The sequence below is a fragment of the Sciurus carolinensis genome, chromosome 12 (genome assembly GCF_902686445.1).
Source record: "Sciurus carolinensis chromosome 12, mSciCar1.2, whole genome shotgun sequence".
Taxonomy (NCBI): domain Eukaryota; kingdom Metazoa; phylum Chordata; class Mammalia; order Rodentia; family Sciuridae; genus Sciurus; species Sciurus carolinensis.
Genome location: NC_062224.1, coordinates 49,458,776 through 49,486,707, shown reverse-complemented (window position 1 = coordinate 49,486,707; position 27,932 = coordinate 49,458,776). Strand labels below are relative to the sequence as shown.

At 37.8% G+C, this 27,932-nt stretch overlaps 1 protein-coding gene across 3 annotated transcripts in view; it reads right to left on the bottom strand.

Annotated features, from left to right (window-relative positions):
• The window catches only part of Dclre1c (DNA cross-link repair 1C), a 41,384-nt gene that overhangs the window by 12,333 nt on the left and 1,119 nt on the right, over positions 1-27,932 (bottom strand). Inside the window, exons 2-13 of one of the 3 annotated variants that reach the window (XM_047520014.1) lie at positions 24,894-24,945; positions 21,538-21,622; positions 18,280-18,339; positions 15,451-15,506; positions 14,820-14,921; positions 14,108-14,180; positions 13,787-13,927; positions 10,672-10,773; positions 8,124-8,260; positions 7,566-7,620; positions 6,176-6,264; positions 3,523-3,617 (exon numbers count right to left, since the gene is read on the bottom strand). In XM_047520014.1, the coding sequence (XP_047375970.1) occupies positions 3,523-3,617; positions 6,176-6,264; positions 7,566-7,620; positions 8,124-8,260; positions 10,672-10,773; positions 13,787-13,927; positions 14,108-14,180; positions 14,820-14,921; positions 15,451-15,506; positions 18,280-18,339; positions 21,538-21,622; positions 24,894-24,945 (1,047 nt within the window). Of the gene's footprint in view, positions 1-3,522; positions 3,618-6,175; positions 6,265-7,565; positions 7,621-8,123; positions 8,261-10,671; positions 10,774-13,786; positions 13,928-14,107; positions 14,181-14,819; positions 14,922-15,450; positions 15,507-18,279; positions 18,340-21,537; positions 21,623-23,986; positions 24,031-24,893; positions 24,946-27,932 lie in introns of those variants that run through there. The other 2 variants (XM_047520016.1, XM_047520015.1) reach the window with 2 other exon arrangements.

The following is a 27,932-nucleotide window of genomic DNA, read 5'->3' as shown; positions in this document are numbered from 1 at the left end:
CCTTGTGGGCACAAAAGAGGATGGCTGATGACAAGCCAAGAGCAAGGGCCTCAGAATGAAATGTACCTTGCCAGCCTCCAGTACTGTGAGAAATAAATCTCTTGTTTAAACCACCCAATCTGGTTTTTTGTTACAGCAGCTCGAGCAAAATAAAGATACCATATGACTCAAAAATTCTAAGTGTATGCCCAAGAAAAATAAAAACACCTGTGAAACAGCAATGGCGTATACTGTAGTATAGTGGGTGTTAACGAAGTGAATGGGAGCTGCAACTCATTGCCCAGGATCATAAGAGAATGTGGAACTTGCCAGATTAGGAAAAGATCAAATTTAAAATGCAGTGCAGTTTGCATGATTGTAAAGTTGGGAACCATATAAAACATTGCTAAGATAAATTATAGATGGCAAGTAAATGCTGTATTCATTAATCTGAAAATTCAATATTTAGATGTCAATTATTCCCAAATTGATAAACAGATCTAACAGTTCCCATCAAAATCCCAGGCAAGAATATTTTTGTACATATTGGCAAGATGATTATAAAATCTCATGAAAATGAAAAGGACTTGGACTAGCCAAAACAACAGAAAAAGAACAAAGTTGGGAAACTTGGCATCACCTGACTAAGATTTATGAAGCTACTATATAGATGGTTTTGGTGTCAAGATAGAGATCATGGCTCTAACAAAGTCCAGAAATAGACCCAAGCATATATGATAAACTGATTTTCAACAAGTGCAAAGGCATTTTAGTAGAGAAGAGAAGAAATGGTTCAAGAACATTTGGCTGTCCATATACAAAAGTTCTAAAAACAGGAAATTACCTTAGATCTGTATTTGTACCATATAAAAAAATTATCCAAAACAGAATTACATATCTAAATGTAAAACCTAAAATTGACAACTAGAAGAAAACAGAAGAAAATTTTGTGACCTCAGGTAAAGACTTATTTTACAAAAAAACCTAAAAATTGATAAACTGGCTTGTTCAAAATTTAACCTTCTCTTTAAAAGACTGCAAAGATGAAAATGGGAGAAAATGTTGCAAAGCATACATCTGATTTTTAAAAATAGGTAAATAGACATGTGATAGTTAATTTTATGTCACCTGGACTACATTAAGAAATACCTAGAAACTTGGTAAAGCAACATTTTGGTTGTGTCTATGAGACACAGAAGGGATTAGTGAGTACATAAGGTGAGGAAGATGTGCCCTCAATGCCAATGTGGAGGTACCACCCAACTAACTGGAGACCTGCAGAGACCATAACAGAAAAGGCAAGTGTCTATCTCCTGAAGCTGGAATACTCTTCCTCCGTTGGACAGCAGAACTCCAGGCTTCTGGCTTTTCATTTCTAGGACTTAAAGCCCAGTTCCCCCACCAAACGTGAGTTCTTGCCACCTGGCCAGTTCTCAGATCTTCCATCTCCAAATTGAGTTATATAACTTCCCTGGTTCTAAGGCCTGCAAACTTGGACTGAGCCATGCTGTTGACATTCCAAGGTCACTTAGCTTTGCTGGCTTCCATAATCGCATGAGCCAATTCCCCTACTAAATCCCCTCATCCTACTGGTTCTGTCTCTGGAGAACCCTAATTCGACATTTCACCAGTGAAGATACTTGGGTGGCTAACACACATTAAAAGATGCTTCACCTTTCAAGTTATTAGAGAAATGGAAGTTAAAACCATAAAGAGATATCACTAGATACTTCTTAGGGTATGTAAAATTAAGTCTAGCTGGACAGTGGTGCATACCTGTAATCCCAGTGACTCAAGAAGTTAAGGCTAGAGGATTGCAAGTTCAAGGCCAGCCTCAGCAACTGTCTCAAAAGTAAAAAGGTCTGGGGATGTGGCTTAATGGTAAAGTACCCCTGGGTTCAATCCCTAGTACCAAAAAAAAAAAAAAAAAAAAAAATCTAACCATGTGAAGTATCAGCAACAGTGTAAAGCAACTGGAACTCAGACTCCGCTGGTAAGAATGCAAAATGGTCAAACCACTTAGGAAAACAAATTGGCAGTTTCTTAAAGATAGAACTACCATATGATCCACTCCTAGGTATGAAAGCCTATGTCCATACAAAAGTTTGTACACAAATGTTCATAGCAGCTTACTTTGTAATAACCAAACACTGGAGACAACCCAAATGTATATCAACAGGTGAATGGATCAAAAATTATAGTGTAGCCATGCAGTGGAAAACAATAAACTACTAATACATGTGACAATATGACCGAAAGTCAAATGTACAGAGTGAAATAAGGAGGTGTACTAAAATAAAATGACAGAAAGCACTTGCCTTGGCATGGGGAAAAAGGAATCACAAAGTACCATAAGTAAACTTGGGGCTGATGGAAATTTTTATATCTTAATTATAACCATAGATATTAAAGTGTATGCATATATAAGAATTTATCAAATTGTATACCTTAAGCATGTGTGATTTATGGTATATCAGTTATACCTCAGTGAAGCCATTTTTTTAAAAAAACTAAGTTTGTATATAAGAATTAGAAGATGACATGACTTACCATTTGAAACTAATTCAACTCTTTTCTATGACCTTTTCATTATTGAAACAAAAACAAATGTGCTTTTTCAGAAACCGATAATAGGATTACAGTCTCAGTCCTAGAACTGGCATCTCTGTGTCTGCATTAGATTCCAAATGAGCAGAAATGTAGAAGCAGAGATAGGAAAGACAGACCTAGGTTCAAATCCCAACCCTTTCACTTACTTCCCGCCAGACCTTGGTGGATTTTCTTTTTTCTCCTTAGGGCTGAGGACAGAACTTAGGGCCTTGTGCTTGCTACGCAAGCACTCTACCACTGAGGGGGGATTTTTTTAATCTTTTAAGCTCCAGAGTCCTTACAAGCAGCGATGGTACTGCTTGTAACTTTAGTGGTTTAGTTACTATATATGTAAAATAGCAGCCATATAATAGATGTGCAAAAAGAAGTGTTAGCATATATTCACTATATGGTATAGTAACTGACTCTCCACCAAAGGAATAAAATTCCAGAATCCTAATCATGCAATATGGCTGCTGTAAACGAGGAAAGCTTCACTCGGAATCTAAAGTTCTGATTTCTACTTCAGAACTTACCTCTAAAAAATGAAAGTAGTGATGAAAGAAGGTAATATAGAGAAAAGCCATTGATTTTCTCCACCACTGATCAGCCTGATGAGAAATTTCAATGATGTCTTCATTTTCAGTCTTTGTATTTTGAAGGAAATGTTCAGAGGTAACAACATAGCCTCTCCTTGGGGTCTCTACCAGTCACAGGGCATGTTCTCAGACAGCTGAGAACACCTTGCAATATTCAATAAGTTTTCACCACTTATCATAACCTGGGAAGGACATCAGACTCCTGACTTCCTGAAGACAGGAAAGCAAAGCTCTTCCTGAGACCATGTGACCAATCTGCAGTACAGTGGAGCCCATGTCACTCCCAGACCAGAACACCCTGAAAAGCATCTTTGCAGGAAACCCACACCACTGATCCCAGGACCATTATTCTTACCTGAGTCTACTCGGATTGTTCTAGCTCTCTTCAGTTTTCCAAGTGGTTTATACTTTGGCTGAATACTTTGGGAAGACCTGCATAAAGGCTTTAAGCTGAAATAAATCAGAATATTTAACTATTCCTTTTGGAAAAGCTGCTGGAAAATAAATATCATTTATAAAGACCACAAACATGACTATAGGGAAAATCATACTTCTTTTAATTGAAAGTAGTGTTTATTAAAAAATCACTTTAATATAATAAACTGGTAAACACAAGTTCTTAAATACAACCCAGAGATACCTACCTGTTAAGATTAAGGGAAACAAAACTTAGATCTTCACTCTTGTCATGCAGAAAAGTAGGTCCCTGTCCTAAAACACTATTAAGTAATACAATGCCTCCTTCCAGCATTCAGGGAATACAGGATAGCTAGCTGCTTCCCCTTCCCTGTTTAATGGGATTTATTTATATCTTGCAATAATCTTGCAAATCTCATATATTTATCTCTTCATTCTGGAGCCACAGACTGAAAGTGAAGATAAATAAAATGAGAAAGTGTCCTACCCTTCATAGAGGGCAGCATTGCTAACTGCTTCCTTGAGGACTGCCAGAAGCCTTGAGGATTACATACCATTTGGAGAGAGCTGTGAAGCTCCCAACCTGAAATTTATGTTTAGCCACACCCACTTGACATTCTCACTCCTCTTCACACGTTCTGTTCCATTGCTCCAGACCCTTGGCTGTTACTACTTCTTACAGTCATTTAATAACTACTCTCCTTTGGTAACTTTGAAAGTGAGGAGGTTCTCCCCCTACCCGCCTGCAACAGAACTGCCTGATAGAAATGCAAGATGCAAGAAGAGGAAATTACCAAGCACTCCAACTGATTCTGAAATGTACTCAAGATTAATTACATAAGGCATTTTACATCTCGGCTTTTTTAATATCAAGCCTCTTAACATCTTGTCTGTACCCTGAACTGTCAAACTTTTTCTTTTTTTGGTACCACAGAGTCCCTGTGTGGCGCAGGGACACAACCACAGAGCCACATCCACAGCCCTTTTTATTTTGAGACAGGGTCTAAGTTGGTTAGGGCCTTGCTAAATTGCTAGGGCTAGCCTCGAACTTGTGATCCTCCTGCCTCAGCCTCCTGAGTTACAGGGATTACAGAGGTGTATCACCATGCTCAACACTATCAAACTTTTTAAAGACTAGTCTATCTTTTCTTTCTTCTTTTTTTTTTTTTTTTTTTTTTTTTTTTGGTGGTGCTGGGGATTTGAACCCAGGGCCTTGTGCTTACCAGGCAAGCACTATACCAACCGAGCTATATCCCCAGCTCCATTTCTAAAATAATAATAATCTGGCTTCCAATTCACAAGTCTATTGAAATTGCTCTCACTAGGCACATACAAATGACCTAATAACCAAGGCAACAGGAGACTTCAAATTCCCTGTATTATTTCATTATTATTAAGAATTTGCCACAGATACACACTACTTTGTCTCTCCTGGTCCTCCCACTGTCTGGGCCACTCTATCTCCATCTCATTCCAGCTCTTCTTCCTTAATGTGCTGCTCAGAATTTTGCTCAGCTTATTTTACCCAGCTTATTCTCTCCTGGTCATTTCCTTTGTCTTTATGGTTTCAGTTATCACCTGCACTGTACATTCTAAATCTGTGTCTCCAACCCAGACCTCTTTCCGGAGCTTCTAAACCTTATTTTCCATGAACACTTGCAAGCCTGGTTCTGTATCTATTTATCAGAGTATTGTACATACTCAGTTTCTGGGGTAAATTCCCTGGTACCAGGCCAGATAACTTCGTGATGCATAGAAACTTGTATATATATGGTATGCTTCTCTTCACACCCAGCCTTCCCCTAATACTCTAGAATTCCATAAGGATAGGGTATATCTCAGTCAACCTGGATCCATCTCAAGTACAGTGCCTAAGATAGAGCTGGCACTAGGGAAATTTTTAATGAATAGGCCAGGTATGGTGGTGGCACACACCCATAATCCAGTGACTCAGGAGGCTGAGGCAGAAGGATTACAAGTTTGAGGCCAATCTAGGTAACTGAGCAAGACCCTATTTCAAAATAAAAAGGGTTGGGGGTATAGCTCAGTGGTAGAACACTAAGTACTAGGGTTCTAATCCCCAGTTCTGTCAAAAGAAAAAGATATATTTAATGAATGGAAGTTAAAGAAGAGATTAAAAAAAATAGTAATAATAAAAGATATACTGTTTCACCTCTCCTTTGGATTTTGCTTGTTCATTCAACAGATACCTTCACTAATCACCAGTTTAGCCAGTTTAGCACTATGCTAAGTGTTTTTCGTACATTATCTCTAAATATCTGAGAAACCCAACAAGTAAGCATGAATGGATACTCCTGCTTTATCAGAAATAACTAGTTTAGAAAAGTGATCTGGCTAAGATCACACTGCAAGTAAATGTTGGAGCCAGGATTCACCAAGGACAAGTTCATAATATTACCTGTACATTCTGCCACACTGTGAATGAAAGGACAAAGGAAATGAATATAGTTCAAAAATGTTAACAGCAGAATCAGGTTCTAGATTTGTAAACTTTCAGGCAAAATTCCTTTGTCTCCTAGCCAAGAGTCATCATGGGAGTAACAAGAATGTCATAAATAGTAACTACTCACATTTCTCTAACTTTATCCATAGTTGTGCCCAGTGGGATGACATTTGGATATGCATTCACAGGACAAATGTAGCTTAAGAAATCTTTAATCTAGAAGAAGGAAAATAAAATGGATCAACTATCTCTATGATGACAACACAAAAGAGTTTTTGCAAATGGAATGACAAGGGCACAGAGTGATAATTAGCATCTAACTTTCCAAATAAAGCATCCTATCAAGAGATGAGAGCTCGGGAGTTGCCATTAACTCTATATTAAAATAAAAGGCTACTTTAAGAAAGGTGGGGAGGTCTATTCCTCAGGCATTGTATAAGGATAAAAATATAAAGATCAAACCTATACCCAGAAATGTTTCACTATTCTGAGACTCCTAACAGAGGAATACCCTTTCTTGTACAAGTTGACAATCTGTCTAAACAAAATACACTAATACAACCAATTCTCAGTATTTGCAGGGAATTACATTCTATAAAGTCAACACAAACACTGAATTAGAGGATACCAAACCACTGCTTCTAGGGAGGAAAATGTTACATAATTAGATTCCTGAAAGCCCTGTTGATATCTTTGTCAACCAATCAACATATATTCTTGTTTTATATGTATTTTTTTAAAGACACCTTGTTTAACACTGATGATTCCTTAACATTGAACTCACAGCAAATAGCACTGAAACTCAATCCTAAAAATCTGATGTGTATTTTTTTTTTTTCTTAACTAGGGATTGAACTTAAGCTGCTTCACCACATCCCTAGCCCTTTTTATTTTGAGACAGTGTCTCACTAAGTTGCTTAGGGCTTTGCTAAGTTGCTGAGGCTGGCTTTGAATTTGCAATCCTCCTGCCTCACCCTCCCCAGCCGCTGGGATTACAGGCATGCACCATCATGCATGTTTTCACCATTAGGTACATCACAGCCTTCATGTGCTCAGGAATCTAGACAGTCCTTCATTCAGCACTACACTTGAATGCCATTTTAAATTGCAAAATCACCAAGAAAAAGCACAAAAATATGAAAGAAGTGGCATTCTATAGATTACAAAAAGGACATCTGTTTATAGTATGAGAGCTAAACCCAGAAAACAGAGTGCTGCATTGTTCAACTACCGCATGAAAAGTGCATATGAAGTGACTCAAATTTCTCACCACTGTCCACATCTGCAACTGACTCCTGAAGTATTGATATTGAGGTTACAGATAAATAGTGGTGAGCAAACGAACTCGGAAATAAGGAGCTCATGAATAATGAGAATCAACTGTTACTAGAAAAAAAAATGAAATGCAATGAGACTTAAACAGAAAGAGATGCCTCTGAAAGTCAAGGGTACTGTTATTGATGATGAAGACTCAAGTATTGCCGACAGTAGATTATGAGTTTGCGGGATCCTCTTACCTCACTATAGGAGGAGTGAAAAGAAAAGCAAGCTCTATATGAACTCTCTCCAGTCCTAAAGGAAAATGAAAGCAAAAGTTACAAAGGTCATTTAGTACAACTAAAAGTCCTGACCTTTAGGTTATTCCAGTATGAAATCACCCAACAATCAGGAATTTTTTATTAGGAGTAGACTTTTTCCAGAGCTGAAAATCTGTAGACATTCTAAACAGCCAAAGTCGAGGAAATATGATGATATCATTATGGAAACTCTTCTACTGTGCCAAGGGGTTTCTATTTTCCATACCAATGTCCAACTCATACCCAATCACTCAGATTGCTGCATGCTCCAATCATCTCTCCTCACTCACTACAACAGCATTTTAAATATATGGCCAGTGTATCATAATAGGTTTGGAAGTAGTATCTCTTCAGTTTATACAATGATTAAAGAAAGAAATCCCCACCATTAGAGTAAATCCTATTCTTGGACTTAGGCTAGACTGTTTTTAAATTAAATTCAATAAAATATTTTATCTCAAAGTTTCTTTCAGAAGACGAATGGCATGACTTTCTTACCTCACTATTACATTTGTTTTTCTAGTTCTTTCTCCAAACCACATGGTGGAAGGCTTAATGCTGATTGTGTGGAGTGGAATTCCATTTTTGAAAGTAATTCCACAAGGTAATTTATTCCACTGAAAATACTCCTCTGCCTAAAAAATGTAAAAAAAAAATATATATATATATAGATATAGATATAGTTATATATTTTCAACAAAACTACAGGAAAGATCTCAAAAACAAAAGTAAATAAGTTTTTAGACATGAACAAAAAATGTAAATATGAGTAAACAATCAGATAATTCCAAATTGAGAAACCTTCTGCAAAACAACTGACCTGGAACCTTCAAAACCATCAATATGAGAAAAGAGAACCAAAGGCTTGAGACATGATCTATATCAAAAGATTCTTCAAGCTGACTGAATGCAATGCCCCTGCTCCCATCCTCATAAGTTATAAAGATACTATTGGGACAATTAGGAAACTGGAATATGTACTATAAACTAGCCAACAGTATTGTATCAACATTAAATTTCCTGGGGCTGGGAGATAGCTCAGTCGGTAGAGTGCTTGCCTTGCAAGCACAAGGCCCTGGGTCCGATCCCCAGCACCCAAAAAAAAAAAAAAAAAAAAAAAAAAAAAAAAAACACACATTCAATGTCCTGAGTGGGAGGATCATATTGTGTTTACATAGGAGAATGTTTTTGTTCTTAAGAGATCCATGCTGAACAATTTGGGGTGAAATAACATGAAACCTGCAACTTATTCTGCAATGTTTTGGGCTGTGAGTGGTTACACATAGAGGGAGACAGAATGTGTGGCATCATGTCAACAACATTATGAGTCCTGACGAAGGAAATACAGTATGCTTTGTACTAGACTTCTAACTTAACTCTTTAAAATTTTTTAAAAATAAAATTGGAGGAAAAAATGGAACAAAGGTGCTTTTACAAGCTTTAAAAATAATGGAATGATTGTTCCAAAGACATTATGTTTGAATTCACTCCATCCCACTCATATTTGTTCACAGAAATTACTATTTCTTGTGAGGATCTAGATGAGACTGCAAGAGGACTCTTGAAGCTCTGGATCTACTAATCAGTATTTGTAAAAAACTATGTGACCTAAGGAATATCTTAAGACACTAGAAATAGTGTCTCAAGGCAAGTCAGCTTTGTGGGAAATGATAGCAATAGCAATTACAAAGTAAGCTACTTTGTGAAATGTGAGAAAAATCAGAGCAAAAAGAATTTGCCAATTAAAAGATTTATGGGTCATGGGACAAAAGACTACAAGTCCAACAGAAACAAAGGACAAAACAGTTAAGATTTTTATCTACATTAATTTTTATATTTTTTATCTATGTTTTTATCCATTCACAAATTCACTGGATGTGTGCACATATTTGTATGTACACATATATATACACACACACACCAAAAATGATTAAATATATTCATGAATGCAAGTTATAATATGTAGCTTACAAACCATCAAATGTAATTTATTACCTATAACTCTTACAGTGGCTCCCAAAAGAACATTCCATATTATCAATAAGAATTACTTTTTAATTTAAATTTATGCCTTATTGTGAGGGCCAAGCAATTATACTTAAGGTTTTGGCTTAAGTATATGGGACCAATATCACCACATGGTAATCTAAACATATATATGCACTGCCTACTAAAAAAAATTATTCAGCATTTGAATGCTAAGATTATTAAAAATTTAGAAGGAAATTATGATCACTCATATCACTGCATTTGAAGGTAATTAGTCTTAATAATTAAAATGAAAATGTTAAAGGCAAATTCAAAATGTAAGCCTTATCCCTGGTGTTCAATAACTGAAAAGCTCTATAGTGACATTAAAAACATTAAAGCTGGGCATAGTGGTGCACTCCTGTAATCTCAGCTACTCAGGAGGCTGAGCAGAAGGATGGCAAATTTGAGGCCAGCCTGAACAACTTAGCAAGACTCTGTCTCAAAAATAAAAAGGGCTGCGGATACAGTTCAGTGGTACAGAGCCCCTAGGTTCAATATCTAGTTCAGGAAAAAAAATTATAGGTGAGTTACAAAGGCATTGGAATCATTCATTGGAAATTGGGCCATCAACACGTCACTTCTTCAAAGTCTGAGGGAAGTTATATCTAGATATTTATCTCAAATGAGTCAAAGAAAACTAAAGTTTTTAAACGTGTATGTCATGAGTCTCAAAAATTAAATAGTAGTAGACCATGAATATATTTGCTTAAAATATAAGCTATAGCATATTACCCATTTCATTAGAAATAAATTTACATTCTCAAATGTACAGGAATAGACTTTATTTAAAAACCATAAAGATCTGCATCTATTACTAATTATGAAGTATACATAAAAGAAATACAGTTATGTATGACTGCATAACCTTGAGCTAACAACTTAGGATCATAGCCTCAGTTTTTATGTTTACAAAGTAACAAGTCTCAAATGAAATTTTTAAGGTTCCTTTTTGAGTTAAAATTCTGCCTTTGATGCATCCTGAAAACAACATGAAAATGGTCATTTACACAGATACCTTTGGATGCCGACACGCGTGGATCTGAGTGCCACGGTCTGTTGTGAGATGATGAAGAATGTCAGGCATGTTTCTAAACATGTCCAGCTTGTCCACATGAATCTATGGAAAATAACAGGCATAAGCGAATTATTTGAAATGTATTTCTGAAGAATAAATTGTTCAAGGGGAACAAATATTGAGGGGAAAAATATCTAGTTAGTTATATCTAGATATATATTCTCTGCTTTTTTGACACCTGGCTTTTTGCTATTTCAGTGCTTGTTAATATTCTGCCATGATGCCAATGGACAAAGAACTCGGCTCATGGATTTCATTTAATCTTGCTAATACGGTCCTTCACTTCTTCAAGAGTCATGCAATTCATATTTATTATGCATCTACTATACAGTCAAGGTTTATTCTAAATCCTCGGTATATATCTATGAACACAGCTGACAGAGATAATCAAGAATCTCCTCTTAAAGACACATAGAAGGTGCCACAAAGGGGCAGTGGTAGATGAAGAAAGTGGGACAAGGAAACAGCTAGAGCTCCCTACCACATATCAATTCTCTGGGTGAAGAGGGAGACCATATGCAGAAAAACAAATATCCAAACCTTGGTCACCTTAAGCATTTTAAGGCTAACACATGTTGAAGTGTTAAATCAAGATGCCAGGTTTACTTAAAGCTTTTTTTCTGGGTATTTCAGAAAAAATGGCAAGCATTTAAATTGATATTAGGATTATGACATGGCAAAAAAGAAGCATCTCATTTGGATGTCTGATTAACAAATATATTAGAATAATGTCAAACTGAAGCTGGGCACAGTGGCATACACTTTTAATTCCAGACACACAGGAGGCTGAGGCAGGAGGATCCCAAGTTTTGAGACCCTGTCTCACTAGGGCTAGGGATATAGCTTAATGGTAGAGCACCCCTGGGTTCAATTCCCAGTGCCACAAAAAGAAAAAAAATGTCGAAATATAATGTCAAATTGATGTGCTAATTGATACCAAGACAGATATAAAAATAACATAAATGTAACTGCTTTTTAATCCTACAACCCATTCTGCTCACTACCTGTTCACTAATGACTCATAAGAAGTAACAATGAATTAGATTTTCTGGACTAAGGAAGAGGGGTGAATAGAGAGAATTTCTGAGATGATAGAGACTGGTATAGAAACTCACCTTCACAAAAATGAAGATAGGAAAAGCAGCCATAGATTATTACTGAAGTCCCTTAGTTGAAAACCTCACCATTTTTCATTTTCAAATTCCTGACCTAAAATTGTCCCCATCCCCACAAAGGAATGAACAGACTTAAGAGGTTTCACTCGGGAAACTCTTGGGTCACCACCAAAGCTTCTCCCTGAACCCCTCCTCCTGGTTTCTTCCAGCAAAGGGTTCTAAAGCAGTAGCTTCTACTATTCCACATGCCGCTAAAATTACATAGCAAATTTGAGACTGATAAGTAGTTACTACCTAACAGGGTAAATATTTTGCCAAGATAATGCATGAGGGAAAAAAAAAAAAGCACGTTGTGTGTTTTTGTGTGTAAGAGGGAGAGAACACAATCTCTTTTTATTTTTTTAATTTACTTTTAGCTTTTTTATTTACTTCTGCTAATTCTTAAGATACAAAGTATAACAAAGACACTTTTGAAGGTGCCCTTGTTTTTTTTAAATTTCCAAATTCTTTATTTTTTTAATTTTTTTAAATTCATTTTTATTGTAAACAAATGGGATACATCTTGTTTCTCTGTACATGAAATAGAGGCATACCATTTGTGTAATCATACATTTACCTAGGGTAATAGTTTTTGATTCATTCTGTTATTTTTTTGAGATCACAATCTTTTACCACTGTAATTTAATTTAAAAGGCCATTTTAACATCAAAAACAGGAAGGAAGATCTCATAACAAAAACCCATCCTTCTCAAAGTAGAGAACTGGCAACTTTATACAGATATATTTGGACAGAATGACTTAAGGACAGATAAAACCAAGGAAAGGACTTGGGAAATAAAGACCTTCACCTGAGAAGTAAAGGAGGAATTTAGCCAGGCACAGTGGCACAGCAGCTAGGGAGACTAAGGCAGGAAGATTCAAGTTCAAAGCCAGCCTCAGCAACATAGCAAGACCTGTCTCAAAATAAAATATAAAAAAGGCTGGGGATGTGGCATAGTGGCTAAGTGCTAGTGGGTTTAATCCTAAGTACAAAAAAAATAGTTTTTGAAATTTCAAATGCAAAAAAACTAGATCATTTTAACTTCACTAAAGTACATTATATATGATTTATAATTCTTGTCACAAATTTGTTAGTTGAGGGAATCTATATTAAAAGGTACAAAATCAAACAGAATTTAAATGTCCAATTAGTCCCAGTATATCATTTTGTTCAGTCATCATCAAAAATCTATTTTCTCTTAAGAGACAAGAGTTCAAGACACACTCTTCAGGTAACCCCTGCAGGTAGGGGGCTCCTTGCTTGACAGTCATCCACATACATTCTGAGTTCTACTGCTTTGGGCCCGAGAGCTTAGCACTGAGCAGCTGGAAAGAACTATCTGGAAGGGACAGGTGAAAACTCCCTCTCAATCTGACACTGATCCATTAACTAGGCTCAGGAACCAATTCTCCAGGACAGTGTTCTTCATGCATTGTTGACCATGACCCACAAAAGAAAATATATTTCCATAGCAACTCAGCACACATATACAAACATATGCATATGTGTTTGTATCTGGGGTCCTAAGTAAATCTTCACAAAATGAGCACTGCCTTGGCTGCAAGCCATACACTCAGATATCTCCTAGTCCAAATTTATTTCCAATACGAATTTCAATCACAATTTATTTCATGACGTATAGTTTGGGAATAATACTTCCTCTATGGGGTATTTTACTTAAGACCCTTCTACACCATTCAGGTCCCTGCCAATTTCCTCCCATGAGGATGTGAATTAACAAAGATGATATGTGACTTTAGAGGAGCCACCAACCTTTGCTGTAGCCATGTTTTGATAAGCTGCTTCTACCATAGCTGTTTTCATTTATCTGGGGGTGGGGAGAGGAAGGAAAGGTGAATGGGTGGGTGAAAGGGAGCAGGAGAAGAGAGTGACACAATACCTGGACTCCCAACTCTTCACTAAGATTGGTGAATAAATATTCATAGCCATAAGCTGCTTTGCAGTTCAGCCACACAACATGGTACGGGCTCCGAGTGATCCAGCTTCGAACCAGCTCTAAAATTCCACTTAAACACTCCCCCTAGACAGGATTTGTAAAGGACATTTAATACTCAAAAGAGGCTCACTTACCCCTTTCATCCCCACATTCGTAGGTATCTGAGCCATGGGGGACAATGATGGCCTCGTGTCATCCTACATACTTTCGACCAGATACGTGGCCATGCCCAGGTCATTGCCCCACTTCTCCAGGCAGACTTACGCGACTTGGAATCTGATAAAATCTTGGATCGCAGAAAGTAGTATCTAGATATACACTTTGGATGTCTTTTACTCTGAAAACAGAAAAAAAAATGGTGTTCACCGTCTAATGTGACATAACTCATGGGAACAATTTACATTTTATTTTACCGGGTGTTCCATTCCATTTGGAACTTTTTTGTTAATCAATTTTGTTGGGAAATGATTTCTACACAATGAAATAAGAGTTTGTGTGAAGGATCCAGTGAATTTTGGCAAGCTTGTAAGACTACTACCTCAATAAACATACAGAACATTCTATTACCCCATTTCAAGGAAGAAAATTTGCTCTACTTTTTTTGTGTGTGTGGCGGTGGGGGTGGGGATAGGGGAATGACTAGAGATTGAACCAAGGGGTGCTTAACCACTGAGCCACATCACCAGTCCTTCTTTGTATATTTTATTTAGAGACAGGGTCTCATAAGGTACTTAGGGCCTTGCCAAATTGTTGAGGCTGGCTTTGAACTCACTATCCTCCTGCCTCAGCCTCCTGAGTTACTGGGATTACAGGCATGTGCCGCTGTAATTTGCTCTACTATTATAATTATTATATTAAGTCTGATTTCTAATAGAAACAAAGACTTGTGTTTGGTGGGAAGAGAGCAAGCATGCTTTTTAAACTATGCAGGCTTACCTTGTATAATTCAAGAATTGCATATAAGACGCATACCTACCTTCCCCCAGAGTGCAGAAGTTCCATTCTGGCAGCTTCTCCTTTCGCTAGTCTGAAGTCTCCTGTGTACAAGACAGTTCCGTTATTGCCCTGAAATAAAAACCTGAAAAGGAAATGTATCTCAGTGACTTCTAAGTTTCAGACCAAGTCTTAATAAAGCAAATACACACTAAATCTATAGAAGATGCTTCCTGTCAAATATATCCTTTATGATACAGTGTTAATGGAATTTCAATAGCTCCAAGTTCACACCTGGCACTTAACTACTATCTCTTCCCTGGGGAAGAAGGAAATAATAGAATGGAGATACTACTGTGCTCATAATATGTGCAGCCTGTAATATGTTAGCACTCTAAAGTTTATATTGAGATCATTCCTGTTCATGGAGAGAAAAATTCATGTGATAAGACAATGTAAAGTCACTGGAGAAACAATTACTGAAGACCTCCATTATAAGAAAGTCATGTTTCAAATCCGATCTTAACCTCAATCTCCTAAGTTCAATTTGGAAACAAAGACACTGCCAGAAAAATAAAATTTCCCTTCATATATTATTTTTGACTCTAACAATGTATTTTCATAACACAATACATATTGCATACAATAAAATGGCAAATACATGAGTCCCTTACATAACTGATCCTGGGCAGTGACCAGCAGGCAAAAGAGTCACAACAATCTCTTCCTTCTAAAAGAAAATGAAGAAAAAAAAAAAACAGAAGTTATTATTGGGACCTAGCTAAATAAAGCAAGCATTTCTCAAGAATATGTCTTTTCTCCCGTTTCCAAATCCTGGAAACAAATAGAATCCTCAATTGCTTAGCAGTTAAATGTAAGAGTTACCACAGGACTCAACAATTCCACTTCTAGTTATATTCTCAAGAGAACTGAAAACTTATGTCCACACAAAAAATTGTACATGTATAGTCACAGCATAATTATTCACACTAGCCAAAAAAGTGGAAGCAGTTCAAATGTCTATTAACTGACGAATGGATAAACAAAATATGGTCTTTCCATACAATGAAATATTATTTATAAAGGAATGAATATGCTACATGTACAACATAATGCCATGTTCTGTCGGGGTCTTAAGCCCCCTTGCTCTTCTCGACCAGCGACAAGGGAAGGGGACACTCCCCAACAAGGTCAGACCGGGATAGGTAGGGCCGACTGACCGCCCGCTCCCAGCCCTCCAGGCCGGAGGACAATCAGACGCGTCAGGGAGACCCGTCACAGCAGGAACTCATTTATTGAGGAAATCACACAGCTTTTATGTAGGGTGGGGGCTAGGCGGGAACCAATCAGCTTAAAGATCAGCAAGGCAGGAGGGGGTTCACGCAGGTGAGAGTCCCATTGGACTATATGGCAAGCACGAGCTGATCACATTCACGGAACTGTTGTTAACCAATTCCTGACGGTGGTCCGGTTTATCGTCATGAACCTTTGAAACCGCCTTGAGCCTTGATTTTGCTCACTCGCCAGGGAGTAAGGAGTCAGCCTGAGTTAGTTAACGTGTCATTAGTCCCAACAATGTTCATATATGTGGATCCCCTTGGAAAGATTATGTTCAGAACTGGAAATGGTGCACACCTGTAATTCCAGCAATTCAGGAGGCTGGGAGCATGAGAATCACAAGTTCGAGGCCAGCCTCAGCAACTTAGTGAGGCCCTAAGCAAATTAGTGAGACCCTGTCTCAAAACAAAAAAAAAAATTAAAAGAGCAAAATGGCTGGGGATGTAGCTCAATGGTAAAGCATCCCTTTACCAAAACCAAAAAAAGAAAAACATTATGTTCAGGGAAGAAGCCAGACACAAAGGACCATGTGCTATGTGATTCTATTAATATGAAATTTCCAGAACAGGCAAGTCCATGGATAAACTGGTTACCAGCAGCTGGGGAGGGTCAGGAGGCAATGAGGAGTGACTGCAATGGGTATAGTGTTTTTCTTTTGGGTGATAAAAATATTCTAAAGTTGACTATGATGATGATACACAGCTGTGAGTGTACTAAAAGCCACTGAGTTGTATACTTTAAATGAATGAACTATGTGGCAAACAGATATCTCAATAAAACTATTTTAAAAAATGGATGTAGCCTGGATCCAATTTACTACATTGCACATCACACTATCCCATTAGGACAGAGCCTGCTAAGCATGGCTGACTCTTCGACCATAAGTAAGCAGGGGCAGAGCTCTTTTCTCACCAGCTTCCTGCTCAGTAATGGTGACTCCTTTCATTAAGTCTAACATTCTTCATCCTGAAGGCAAACGTCATCTCCCATTGGTTGTGGCTGGATAATCAATGTACAAAAGCCACATGGCATAACAGGAACAAAGGATCAGGGCAGGACAACAAGAATCTGCTTACCAAGAGATTGACTGCTATTTGCTACCAGTTTTGAGAAAGCCTTTCACCAATACACCTGCATGTGACAAGGCCATAAACCAATTATATTCCCTCCACAAGTATTTGGCTAACTGGGCCCAGGATGGCAGACTTCAACCATCTGATCTTCTCCTCAGAAAATACATGTGAAAAAGTCAGCTCTGTTCTGATCATATTTCCACAAGACATCCTCAGTATAACATGTCAAATTGGCATGTTACGACCAGACTACAAAAATACTAACTAGAGTTGCCATAAAATAGAAAAATTCCTCTTAGCCCTATGGGTAATTTAAGGGTCTTGTTTTGTTTTGCTTTTTTTTTTTTTTTTTTTAAAGGAGGCCCATAGTTCTATTTGCTATTAAAACAATACATTCTCAAAGTACTAGTTCTAAATTTAAGGATGAAAGAAAAATTTGGTCCACTTGGGCGGTGATATCTTTTTAAGAATGCAGAAAATGATTCTGGAAAAAATGTGCAACACACATAAATGTGCTTCAAAAGTATTAATTACCATTTTAGATCCTGAAAATGATAATAAACAATAAACATAACGAGGTATCATATAGAATTATCATCAACTGGTGTTCCCATCATTAGCATGCAATACTAAAAAGAAGTAATTTCAACAAAAATATCTAATCTTTTCAATGTGAGAAATAAATATATCACTATCATGGACTGAATATATGTGTCCCCACAAAATCCGTAGGTTGAAAGTCTAGCCCAGTAAAGTGATTTTATTAGGAGGCTTTTAGGAGGTGATTAATTCTTAAAGGTGGAGTGCCCGTGAATGTGGATAGTGCTCTTTAAAGGGGAGTTTTTACCCTTTCAATTGTACCAAAAGGCAGACCCTCACCAGACACCAAATCCCCTTGAACCTCCAGAACTATGAAAGATAAATCCCTGGTGTTTAAGATACCCAGTCTACAGATACACAAGACAACCACAGAGGGTTTGGTTTTCTCTAAAAACTAATTAATAAATTTGATTTATGACTAAATGAACATTCAAAAGCAAGGACAATTGTTTTATCACTTTAAAAACCCCACAATATTTAATATTTAGTTACCTCTCCTGATGCTTCATCAACTAACGATATCTGGGTAGGAGTTTCAATTTCAATTGATATCTATTAAAATAAAATAAGAAAACATGCATATATCAGTTTTCCATGGTTTTACATGCTTTTGTCATCTCAAATACTGAAAGGGAACTATGTGAAAAAGTTCCAGACTATAGTAACAATTTCTAGTTGCACTATAATAAACATTTCAAACATTTGAAAAAATGATAAAAATGATACCCTTATTAAGGTGGGTTTTAAAATATGTATTAAATGCCTTATAAATGTGTATGTGTATGTGTGTGTGTGTGTGTGTGTGTGTATAGACATATCCTTCACAATGGCAATTCTACTTCAATTGAATTCATTTTTCCTCCTCCATCCCATCCAATTTGGAGTCTTAAAAATATGGTCATGTGTTCTTTGTGTGTAGGTTTTGTGACACAGAACAGTCTGGACCAGCCCACGACCCCATAATATGTATACCTCGTTCACTGCTAGCTAACTGCACAGGGCTCCCCAGGGTACTCACCCATTTCACTAGAATAGTGGCTAGCACATAAGAGGCACTGATTAAGAAAGTGGTGAATGAAAAATATAATTTATCATCTTTTTATTCAATCAGTGTCATAAAACTTAAAGTGACTAAGGTGCAGAAGTTAAAAAATCTTTCCATTTTTGGAATAAAACATCTTATTCATGATGCACCATTTAATATGGTTAGGGTTAAACTATTTTAATTACGATTTTCACATGTGTTCATATATGCATGTTTTTATCCCCGTATTATTTTGCTAGCAAGGCTAAGCAATCTATCTTTTATTATTTCTTACAGTAACTCATCTAACATGGGATTTTTTTGTTCTTGGAACATTTGGTAAAATGCACTCATAAAACCATCTGGGTTTGGACTTTTTTGAAGAAGAATTCTTTGATAATTGTTTAAGTTTGGTTTACTCTAGTTTGCCACTTTTCTTGCCTCAACTTGGTTATTTTCCTGCTTTCCCAAATACTACTCTGTCTAAATTATCAAATATACTACTAGCATATTAATTTTCAAAGAAAAAGTGCTGTTTGTAGTAATCATTTTCCTTTTTTATCATTGTGTTTTCATTTGCATCTTCTGAAAAAAATCAATCTTGGCAAAAAAATTTCTCTATTCCTCTCCAGAACCAACTTTCAATATTACTAATCTCCCCTTTTTATTTTCTGTTGTAGGTAGTCTCTACATCATGAACTTTTTTATTTATCTTTGTTTCTTTCTTTCACATTTCATTAGTTGTTCCTTTTCCATTTTACTGAGTTGAAGACTTGTTTACTTTAGGCTTTGTTTTCTAAGAAACCTGATTCATGAGCTGTGTTCCACACATTTTGACATGTCATGTTTTCACTGTCCATCCATTCTACATATTACATTGTTTTTATAATTTCATCTTCAACCTAAGATAATTTACTATATGCATTTGGTTTTCATATGTGTGGGATGATTTTAGCTGTCCCCTTTTTTCTAATTCCTCAAATTGTTGCATTATAGTCAGAAAACAGAGGGCACCAAGAAATCTAAAGACTTCTTTTGTGACACAGTGCATGGTCAAATTTCTAAAAAGTTCCATGATGTCCCCAAAATACTATTTTCTATGTTGGGTTGAAAGCTATGTCTTCTTATTATTCTACATTTTTAATTAGTTCACATTTATTATGTCATTCAATGTTTCTATATCTTCACTTACTTTTAGCCTGTCTTTAAGTATCTGAAAAGAGTATATTAAGTCCTCTAGTAGTAACTGTTGATTGCCTGTTTCTCCTTAGATTGTGGAAATTTTGTACTACACCAGCCTATCTAAGGTGGAACTATTTTCTAGAAATCACTCCATGTTAGGGTTGACCACAAAAAAAAAAAAAAACCTGAGAGATGGAAGTGAACCACATTCTTTTTTTAACACTCTGAAGGGCATCAGAAATTTTAACAGCTCCTGCACACTACTGATCTGGCTCAATTCATGGGTGAAGGGCAGGACTGCAACCACACCAACTTCTACTGGGACCTGCCTGCATTTCCCAAGTGCTGGGCCAAATGTGTATGCAACTCACATATAATGCCAAAGTGGGTGACCAGCACTATCAAGGTTGGAAGTGACAGCTGTGGACCTGTTTACCCTCCCAGTCTCTAGTTTGTCTCTAGAGATAAGTCTTCCAGCTTATCTCTGCTCTCCTTTCCTGATCACTGGAAGGACAGACCCATAACAACTGCTGGGCTATAAGAGGCAAACCCTCTGTTGAGGCTGCTCTGCAGAAGGGAGGAGGACCTCCCTCCAAACTGACAGATCAGTGTTCAGACCAATGACATCACACACGCTAAGAGCGTATGGGAAAAAAGTGCTCCTTGCATCACCAGACCTTCTGGGAAGAGCAGCACAGCACCCAGGCTGAGATGGAAGGGGCTATGTGGCTTAAGACAGAGTAGGTTTTTTGCATTGTTTTATCAACACATAATGTTTGTATATATTTATGGGGTACACTACAATAATCCAATCAAATTAGGATTATTAGCATTTTTATCCTCCCAAACATTAATCATTTCTGTGTTGGAAGCCTTCAGATTCTTCTAATTATTTTGAAATCTATCATGAATTGTAGACTATAGATACTCTATTGAGGATAGTTTTTTTGTTCTCTCCTGCCCCTTCACAGTGCTGGGGATGGAACCCAAGGCCGCATACACGCAAGGCAAGCACTCTAAGACGGAGCTAAAAAACCCAGCCCCTGAAAGTAGGTTTTTATTGTGGTAAAGGGTAGGTCTGAACTTGCCTTGTTTGAACTTCACATTGGTGCCAAGGCATAGTTAGGCTCTTTTTTTTCCCCCCAGCTCGCTCAAATGTGGGGCAAAGGGGAAAGAAGCAGGCCTTGAAAGCTGTCATCAGACAGATGTGAAACTGACTCCTCCTGACACTTGTGCTGATTTTTCTGCCAGCTCCCACAATGCATTAAGGCCTAGCCACATAATAATCCCTAATTCTATTCACTCATGGTTGTCCTCCTCCTCTGATCCTGCACAAGGTGAGACAGGGTCTGCAATTATTTATGCAGGTGGAGACTCTTATGTCAACTGCATATATGTTCATATCTATGTGGTTCATTTTCCCTTGTAACAGTAAATGACATCCTCCCCAATTTTTATGGTGTTTTTGTTTTGCCTTCAATCTACCTCTAAAACTGTTTCCAACTTACACAAAGAATTAGTGTTATTCAAAAAATGAAACTTACAATTCGTTTCTCCCAAAATCTGTATTTCGGGCTAGTTAACAACAACTCCTTAGTAACAGGAGAACAGTACAGGTAAACCTTCAAGCTGAAAGGAAAAGACAAAGAAAAAAATAAAATATCTGTTTTAGTACAATCCAAAATGAGCACTCTGGCAACCAGGAAATATACTTTGTCCAGCTTTGGGTTTTTTCAGAAAACTCCAAAACTGCTGGCACAAAAGTCTTAGAGAAGCTCCCCTCATACCAATGCCCAATGACTATTTCAGTCCCACCCAGAGCAGGGGAAATGCAGGGGAAAGTACTTTGCTCTCTGATCACTAAGTCCTTCACCAAGTGAGACACAGTAGCGCACACCTGAAATTCCAGTAACTCAGGAGGCTGAGGCAGGAGGATGGCAAACTTCAAGGATGGCCTGCAAAACTTAGCAGGACCTTGTCTCAAAATAAAAAATAAAAGAGGCTGGTGTATGTAGCTCAGTGGTAGAGCACTTGCCTACTATGTACAAGGCCCTGGGTCCAAGTCCTAGTACTGCAAAAGAAAAAAGAAACTAATTCCATGGATTAATGTTTTAGATACGAATATCAAATACATGACATAAAATAGAATGGTTTCATTATATTGGATAGGAAGGCCTTTCTAAACACTTACCCTAAAAGCTAATGCCATAATGGAAAAGACTGATGAATTAGCTATAAGAAAATAATTTTAAAACAAAGTTCCTCAGTGCTTTTTTTTTTTTTTTTTTTTTTGGTAGTGCTGGGGATTGAATCCAGGGCTTTGTGCATGTAAGGCAAGCACTCTACCAACTGAGCTATATCCCCAACACACCTTTACTGCTCTTATATTAAAAATACATGTCAGGGGGCACAGGGTATAGATAGAGCACATCTAGTATGTGTGAGGCTCATAGTTCAATCTCCAGCACTGAAAAAAAAAAATTGTGTACACAATCAGGTACATCTGGAAAGATACTACTAAATGTTAAGCTTTATTACTTCAGGCTGATCTACTATATTTATTTTTTGTGGTGTTGGGTGCCAAACCCAGGGCCTTGTGCATGCCAGACAAGTACCCTACCACTGAACTACATCTGCAGCCCTTGTATTTACTTTTTCAGCAAACAGAAATTAATTTTATAATAAACTTTAAAAATTCAATAGTACAGTTTAGAGGTTAGGAATATAGTCCAAGGTAGACTGTATTTCTAAAGATGGTCACACTACTCTATACCCCTGTACTCAAGTTCTTCTTACAAAACAGATATCAAAATTCTTCCATTTGAAGGAGGGGGTTTGTGTTCCCTTACCTTGAACCTGGGTAGGCCCTTGTAACTCCCTTAACCACAGAATGTAGTGAAAGTTATTGCTTGATTTTTGAACTAGCTCTCCAGGCAACATGGAGAACTTTTAGCAAGGTTCCCTCCTGACCTTTTCTTAAGATACTCCATTTTTTTATTTTTACAGACTGCATTTTGATTCATTATATACAAATGGGGTACATCTGTTTGTTTCTATGGTTGTGCACGATGTAGATTCATACCATTCATGTAATCATACATGTACATAGGGTAATGATGACTGTCTCATTCCACCATTTTTTATATCCTCCTCTTCCCTCTCATTTCCCTCTATGTAATCTAAAGTTCCTCCAGGACATACAATTTTTAATTGAGCCTCCATTAAGTAGCCCAGCTATCCCAAAACCACCAGACTAAAGAGGTTTTAGAGACAGAGATATGCCCAAAGAGCCCCAGGTGTTCTAGCCCTTGCTATTTCTGTTTGAGTCTTCTCAGTCAAGGTATTAGACACTTTTCAGATCATTTCAGTCCCATCTGCCACCAGGCAGGCAGAAACCATTTCCCTTGTACCTTCTCACAATTCTTGACCCAGAGAAACTGAAGTGTTATACATGATTACTGTTGTTTTAAGTCACTCAGTTTTGAGACAATTTGTTATACAGCAATGGATAGCTGATATATAGGTGCTGAAATCAGGCAGACCTGATTGAAATCCTAGTCCTGCCACTTACTGGCTGCATGACATTGGACAACTAATTTAACCTTGCTGACTCCTCAGTATTCTCATCTGTAAAATAGAAACTATAATAGTATCTATCTAAAAGAGTTTCAAGAGCCGTTAATGAGAATGTCAGGTCCTAGAAGATAGGGATTTTCATCAGTGTCACTCACCACTGTATACTAACCTCCAGTACCATGCCTGGCCCATCACAGGCACTCAAAAAAAAAAAATCCTGAAGAAATTCATAGTGCCTTACTTACAGTAAGTATTCCATAAACATTAGTTATCTTTATCCAGAACACAAATTATTGCTATTAGGTAGCAGAAAAGCCTGAAGTCAGTGGTTTAAAAGTCAAAAGGACCTTTTCCAAATATACATCTTGAGAATTTGGAATTAAGCAATGGCTTCAGGAAAAGAGTCCAAAAGTTTACCTTTAAGAAAAGATCCAAGCCTGGCATGGTGGCGCAAGCTTGTAATCCCAGCAGCTCAGGAGGCTGAGGCAGGAGGATTGTGGGTTTGAAGTCAGCCTCAGCAACTTTTAGCAAGGCTGAAAGCAACCCAGTGAGACCCTGTCTCAAAATAAAAAATAAAAAGGGCTAGGGATGTAGCTCAATGCTTAAGCACCCCTGGATTCAATCCCTGGTACCAAACAACAACAACAACAAAATAAAACACACATACCACACACACACACACACACACACACACACACACACACAAATGAAACAAAAAAAACCAGATCCAGCTGGGTGAAGTGGTACATGCCTCAATTCCAGCAGCTCAAGCATGTGAGGCAGGAGGATCACAAGTACAAAGCCTCAGCAACTTAGCAAGGCCATGTCTCAAAACAAAATATATAAAGTGTATTCAGTGGTTAAGCACACCTGGGTTCAATCACTGGTGCAAAAAAAAAAAAAAAATCCAGTGATTATGTAAGACTGTTCACATACACACATGTACAAATGAAGATAAATGTTACTGCTGTTAGCCAGTAGCATGGATGAATCACAAAAATATAATGTTAAGTGAAAGAAAAATATGAGAGTCTATTCAGTATGACTATTTATACGAAGTTCAAAAACAACCAAAGTTAAGCCATGATGACAAGAGTTACAGGGGTTACCTCTGGGAGGAGGACCAACTATGAGGAGGCAGGAGGTCTGGGATAGTGTTCAATTTCTTGATCTGGGTAAATGTGTTCACTCTGCAAAAGTTGTTGGTTCCCTTCTTATGTATGTACTTTTCTGTCTAGATTTTATTTCCCAATTAAAACGTTTACTTAAGTGCGCGCGCGCGCACACACACACACACACACACACACGTAGTAAAAGAAATCACCTGCACTCCAACCTTCTTTTCAAGGCAGGGGCCCTTAATCCTTTCATGTGATCTAAAAACAAAAGAATAAAAATCATAAACATGTTTTTTCCCCCCTGAGAATTCCTTAGTCTAAAGAAACCGAGTCTTCTTCTGATGCTTCCTGTTAAGAGAAAATATGAGGTAAACTTTTATAGGAGACTGATTTAGGTGGGCTGTGGGCCCTTTCTTCTGCAGATGAGGAATCCCTCTGAGAAGAGGGCAGGAACCACTAAAAATTGCCCAACCCTGAGCCATCAAAAGCAATTTAAGAGGAAAGTGACCACCAACATCACAAAACAGAGTCTGAACCACTCTGAGGAACCACTGATGGACAACTGCTTCGAGCACTTCCCTTCACTCTTGTCCTCAACCCAAACATCCCTTGGGCCTTGTAATGTATGACCCATTCAACTCCCACCATTTATGTCAGTCCATCTAGAAGTTGAAGCTTGCTTCCAATAGACTCCACCCAGGACATCATTCAGGCTGAGGCCAGAATCAGCAGCCGTAGAGCAGGCCCAAGATGGCTATAGATAGGCTCCCTTGCCAATGCTTCCTGCAAGCCGTTTTTTGTACACAGCCAAGGTCATGAACACCCTGATTCAGTGTATGCACTCAAGCTCATAAACATTTGCCTGTGAGCATGTGCCTTCTTTGTCTGGCCTGTATATAACAAAGGCCTATGGAAAGACTCAGGGTGGTAGGGGCTGCTGCAACCTCTGAATAAAGCATGTCTCCTACCCTCAACTATGCCTGCATCTTCTTTCAACCACCAGAGCTTGAAACCTTGCTTTCTGGCCTGAGCCACAGTTCAATAGCAGTGTATCAGCATCTTCTCAGCCCAGTGTGGCTGCTGGGTTGAAAGGTGGGACATTACTAGCCACAAAGACGTGCTCCACAGCCCTCTGAGTTAACTGACACAGAAAGATGACATGCAAGAAATCTAATAATTATATCAAATAGTACATTAATCATAGAGTGCATTCTAATATATTGTGACTCTCCCATGTGTAAAGGTCTGGATAATAATGTCAAACGCTTCTAAATTGTTTAACTACATCAAACTATTTCTAATCTTTTCATTATCACTACCACTACATACACACAAGCCTTTGGTTTATAATTGGGGATCTGTGAACCCAGAGAAAACAAAGCAGTCATCATACCTCATGCAACACATGCCCCTCCAGGACAAATCACCTGTTCCCTAAGAAAGTGAATCCCCTCAGGTTGCACCTGGTCCAGTTGTTTAGGACTTATGGGTATGTCCCTAGGGTTTCCAAAGAACTTGTGTCCTGGCAGAGAGGATGTTGAATTAGGACTCTGTGCTCCATTCTCTGAAATTAGTGAAGTAGGCAGCAACCTGTACCTTTGTATCATGACCCCCATCCCCACCACCCTGACGCCCCTCCTAACCAGTAGTCAAGAGAACCTGGGTGGTTTCCTTGAATGCATCCAGAGTCTACTTTCCGGAGTGGTTTTCTTTTCCTTCACAAGAAAAAAAAATCATCTTAAGTTGCCCCTTCAAGGGGTCTTCCCTAACCTTGGGCCACTATCTGAAGCCATGGGTGCCCTCTTTTCCTCTGAACCTTACTGATGCTCAGTAAAACCTACCCTGAGTATAGAATTGGGCTCCACATGGGTCCATGACCCACTTTAATCATATTATGATGTTAATGTATTTGTGTCTATTTTTTTTTCTAGAGAATACTCTATTGTCTGGTACTCTACATTAGTCAGTTTGGGCCTCCATAATAAAATATCATAAACTGAGAGGTTTAAATAAAAGACTTTTATTTCTCACAGTTCAGGAAGATAGGAAATCCAAGATCAAGATGTTGGCCAATTTGGTTTCTGGTGAGGCCTCTTTTCCTGGAGCTACTTTCCCCCTGTGTGCTCCTGGAAAGAGAGACCCCTCTCTCTTCCTCTTTTAACAGGGAATTGAACTCAGGGTGTTTTTCTATTTTGAGGTCAAACTAGCTTCAAACTTGCAATCCTCCTGTGTCTCTGGAATTACAGGTGTGAGCCGCCACACCCACCTCTCCCATTAGCCTTTATTACCTTCTTTTTAGGCCCTATCTTCAAATAGGGTTAGGACTTTAATATATTTGATTTGAGGCAGCCCATGTATAGCACGGTCAAAGAAGCCTAGGCCTCCAAAAGGTAAAAAATACCAGTAAGCAATGTAGGAAACTCCAAAAGCAGAAGTTGAGTTCTTGACCTTATCGAGTTTGCATAAATAAATTCACATGTGATTAGAGAAAAGGAAAAGTTATAAATTGCTTCACAATAGGGAAAGTCATTTTCTTAATGTGCAAACACATGATAGTGATCTCACAAATTTCTGTAGATGAATTACTCTTCAAAATCACTAATCCTAAACAGGAAGGGCAAGTTCCTAAATCAACTTTAATCACTGCTGTTAATAAATTTTGTAGGAGGCTACTGATCTGAACTAGGCTCTTGCACTAAGCTACAACAAATCAAACCAATATAGTTTAATCACAGTAACTGGGCTTTGGTCGGCTGCAGAAGGTCCTGTAATCAACTAATTAAGCTATAAACAATTGAATAATTGATTGACTAAATTGTACCCAATTAAGTTGTTCTCTAGGTTTGACTTATATTCTTCTGTAAATACTGTCAGATCATGTTGTTAGCTGTTCTCAGAACTTATACTGGTTCTGGAAGCTTCCCAATTCACAAATCATATTTTGTTTTTCTTTGCTCAAATAAACTCTACTAATTTTAATTCGGTTGAGGAATGGCAATCACATTTTGAGTTCAGAGTCTCCAATGAGACATCACACAAAAAGTAAAAATATGCGCATTCTCATCCAGCAGTGGCTTCTCAATGAAAAACAAAACAAGACCAAAAATAATGTCCTCAAGAATAAACAGACTCTCGGGGTCACAGTACTATTTAGCTGATCAAAGGGAGTGGTCCAAGTTTTCCACATTAAAGAGAGATCACTGAAAGAGGCATTTCCCAAAAGCAGTAATGTCAACACTTTAGAT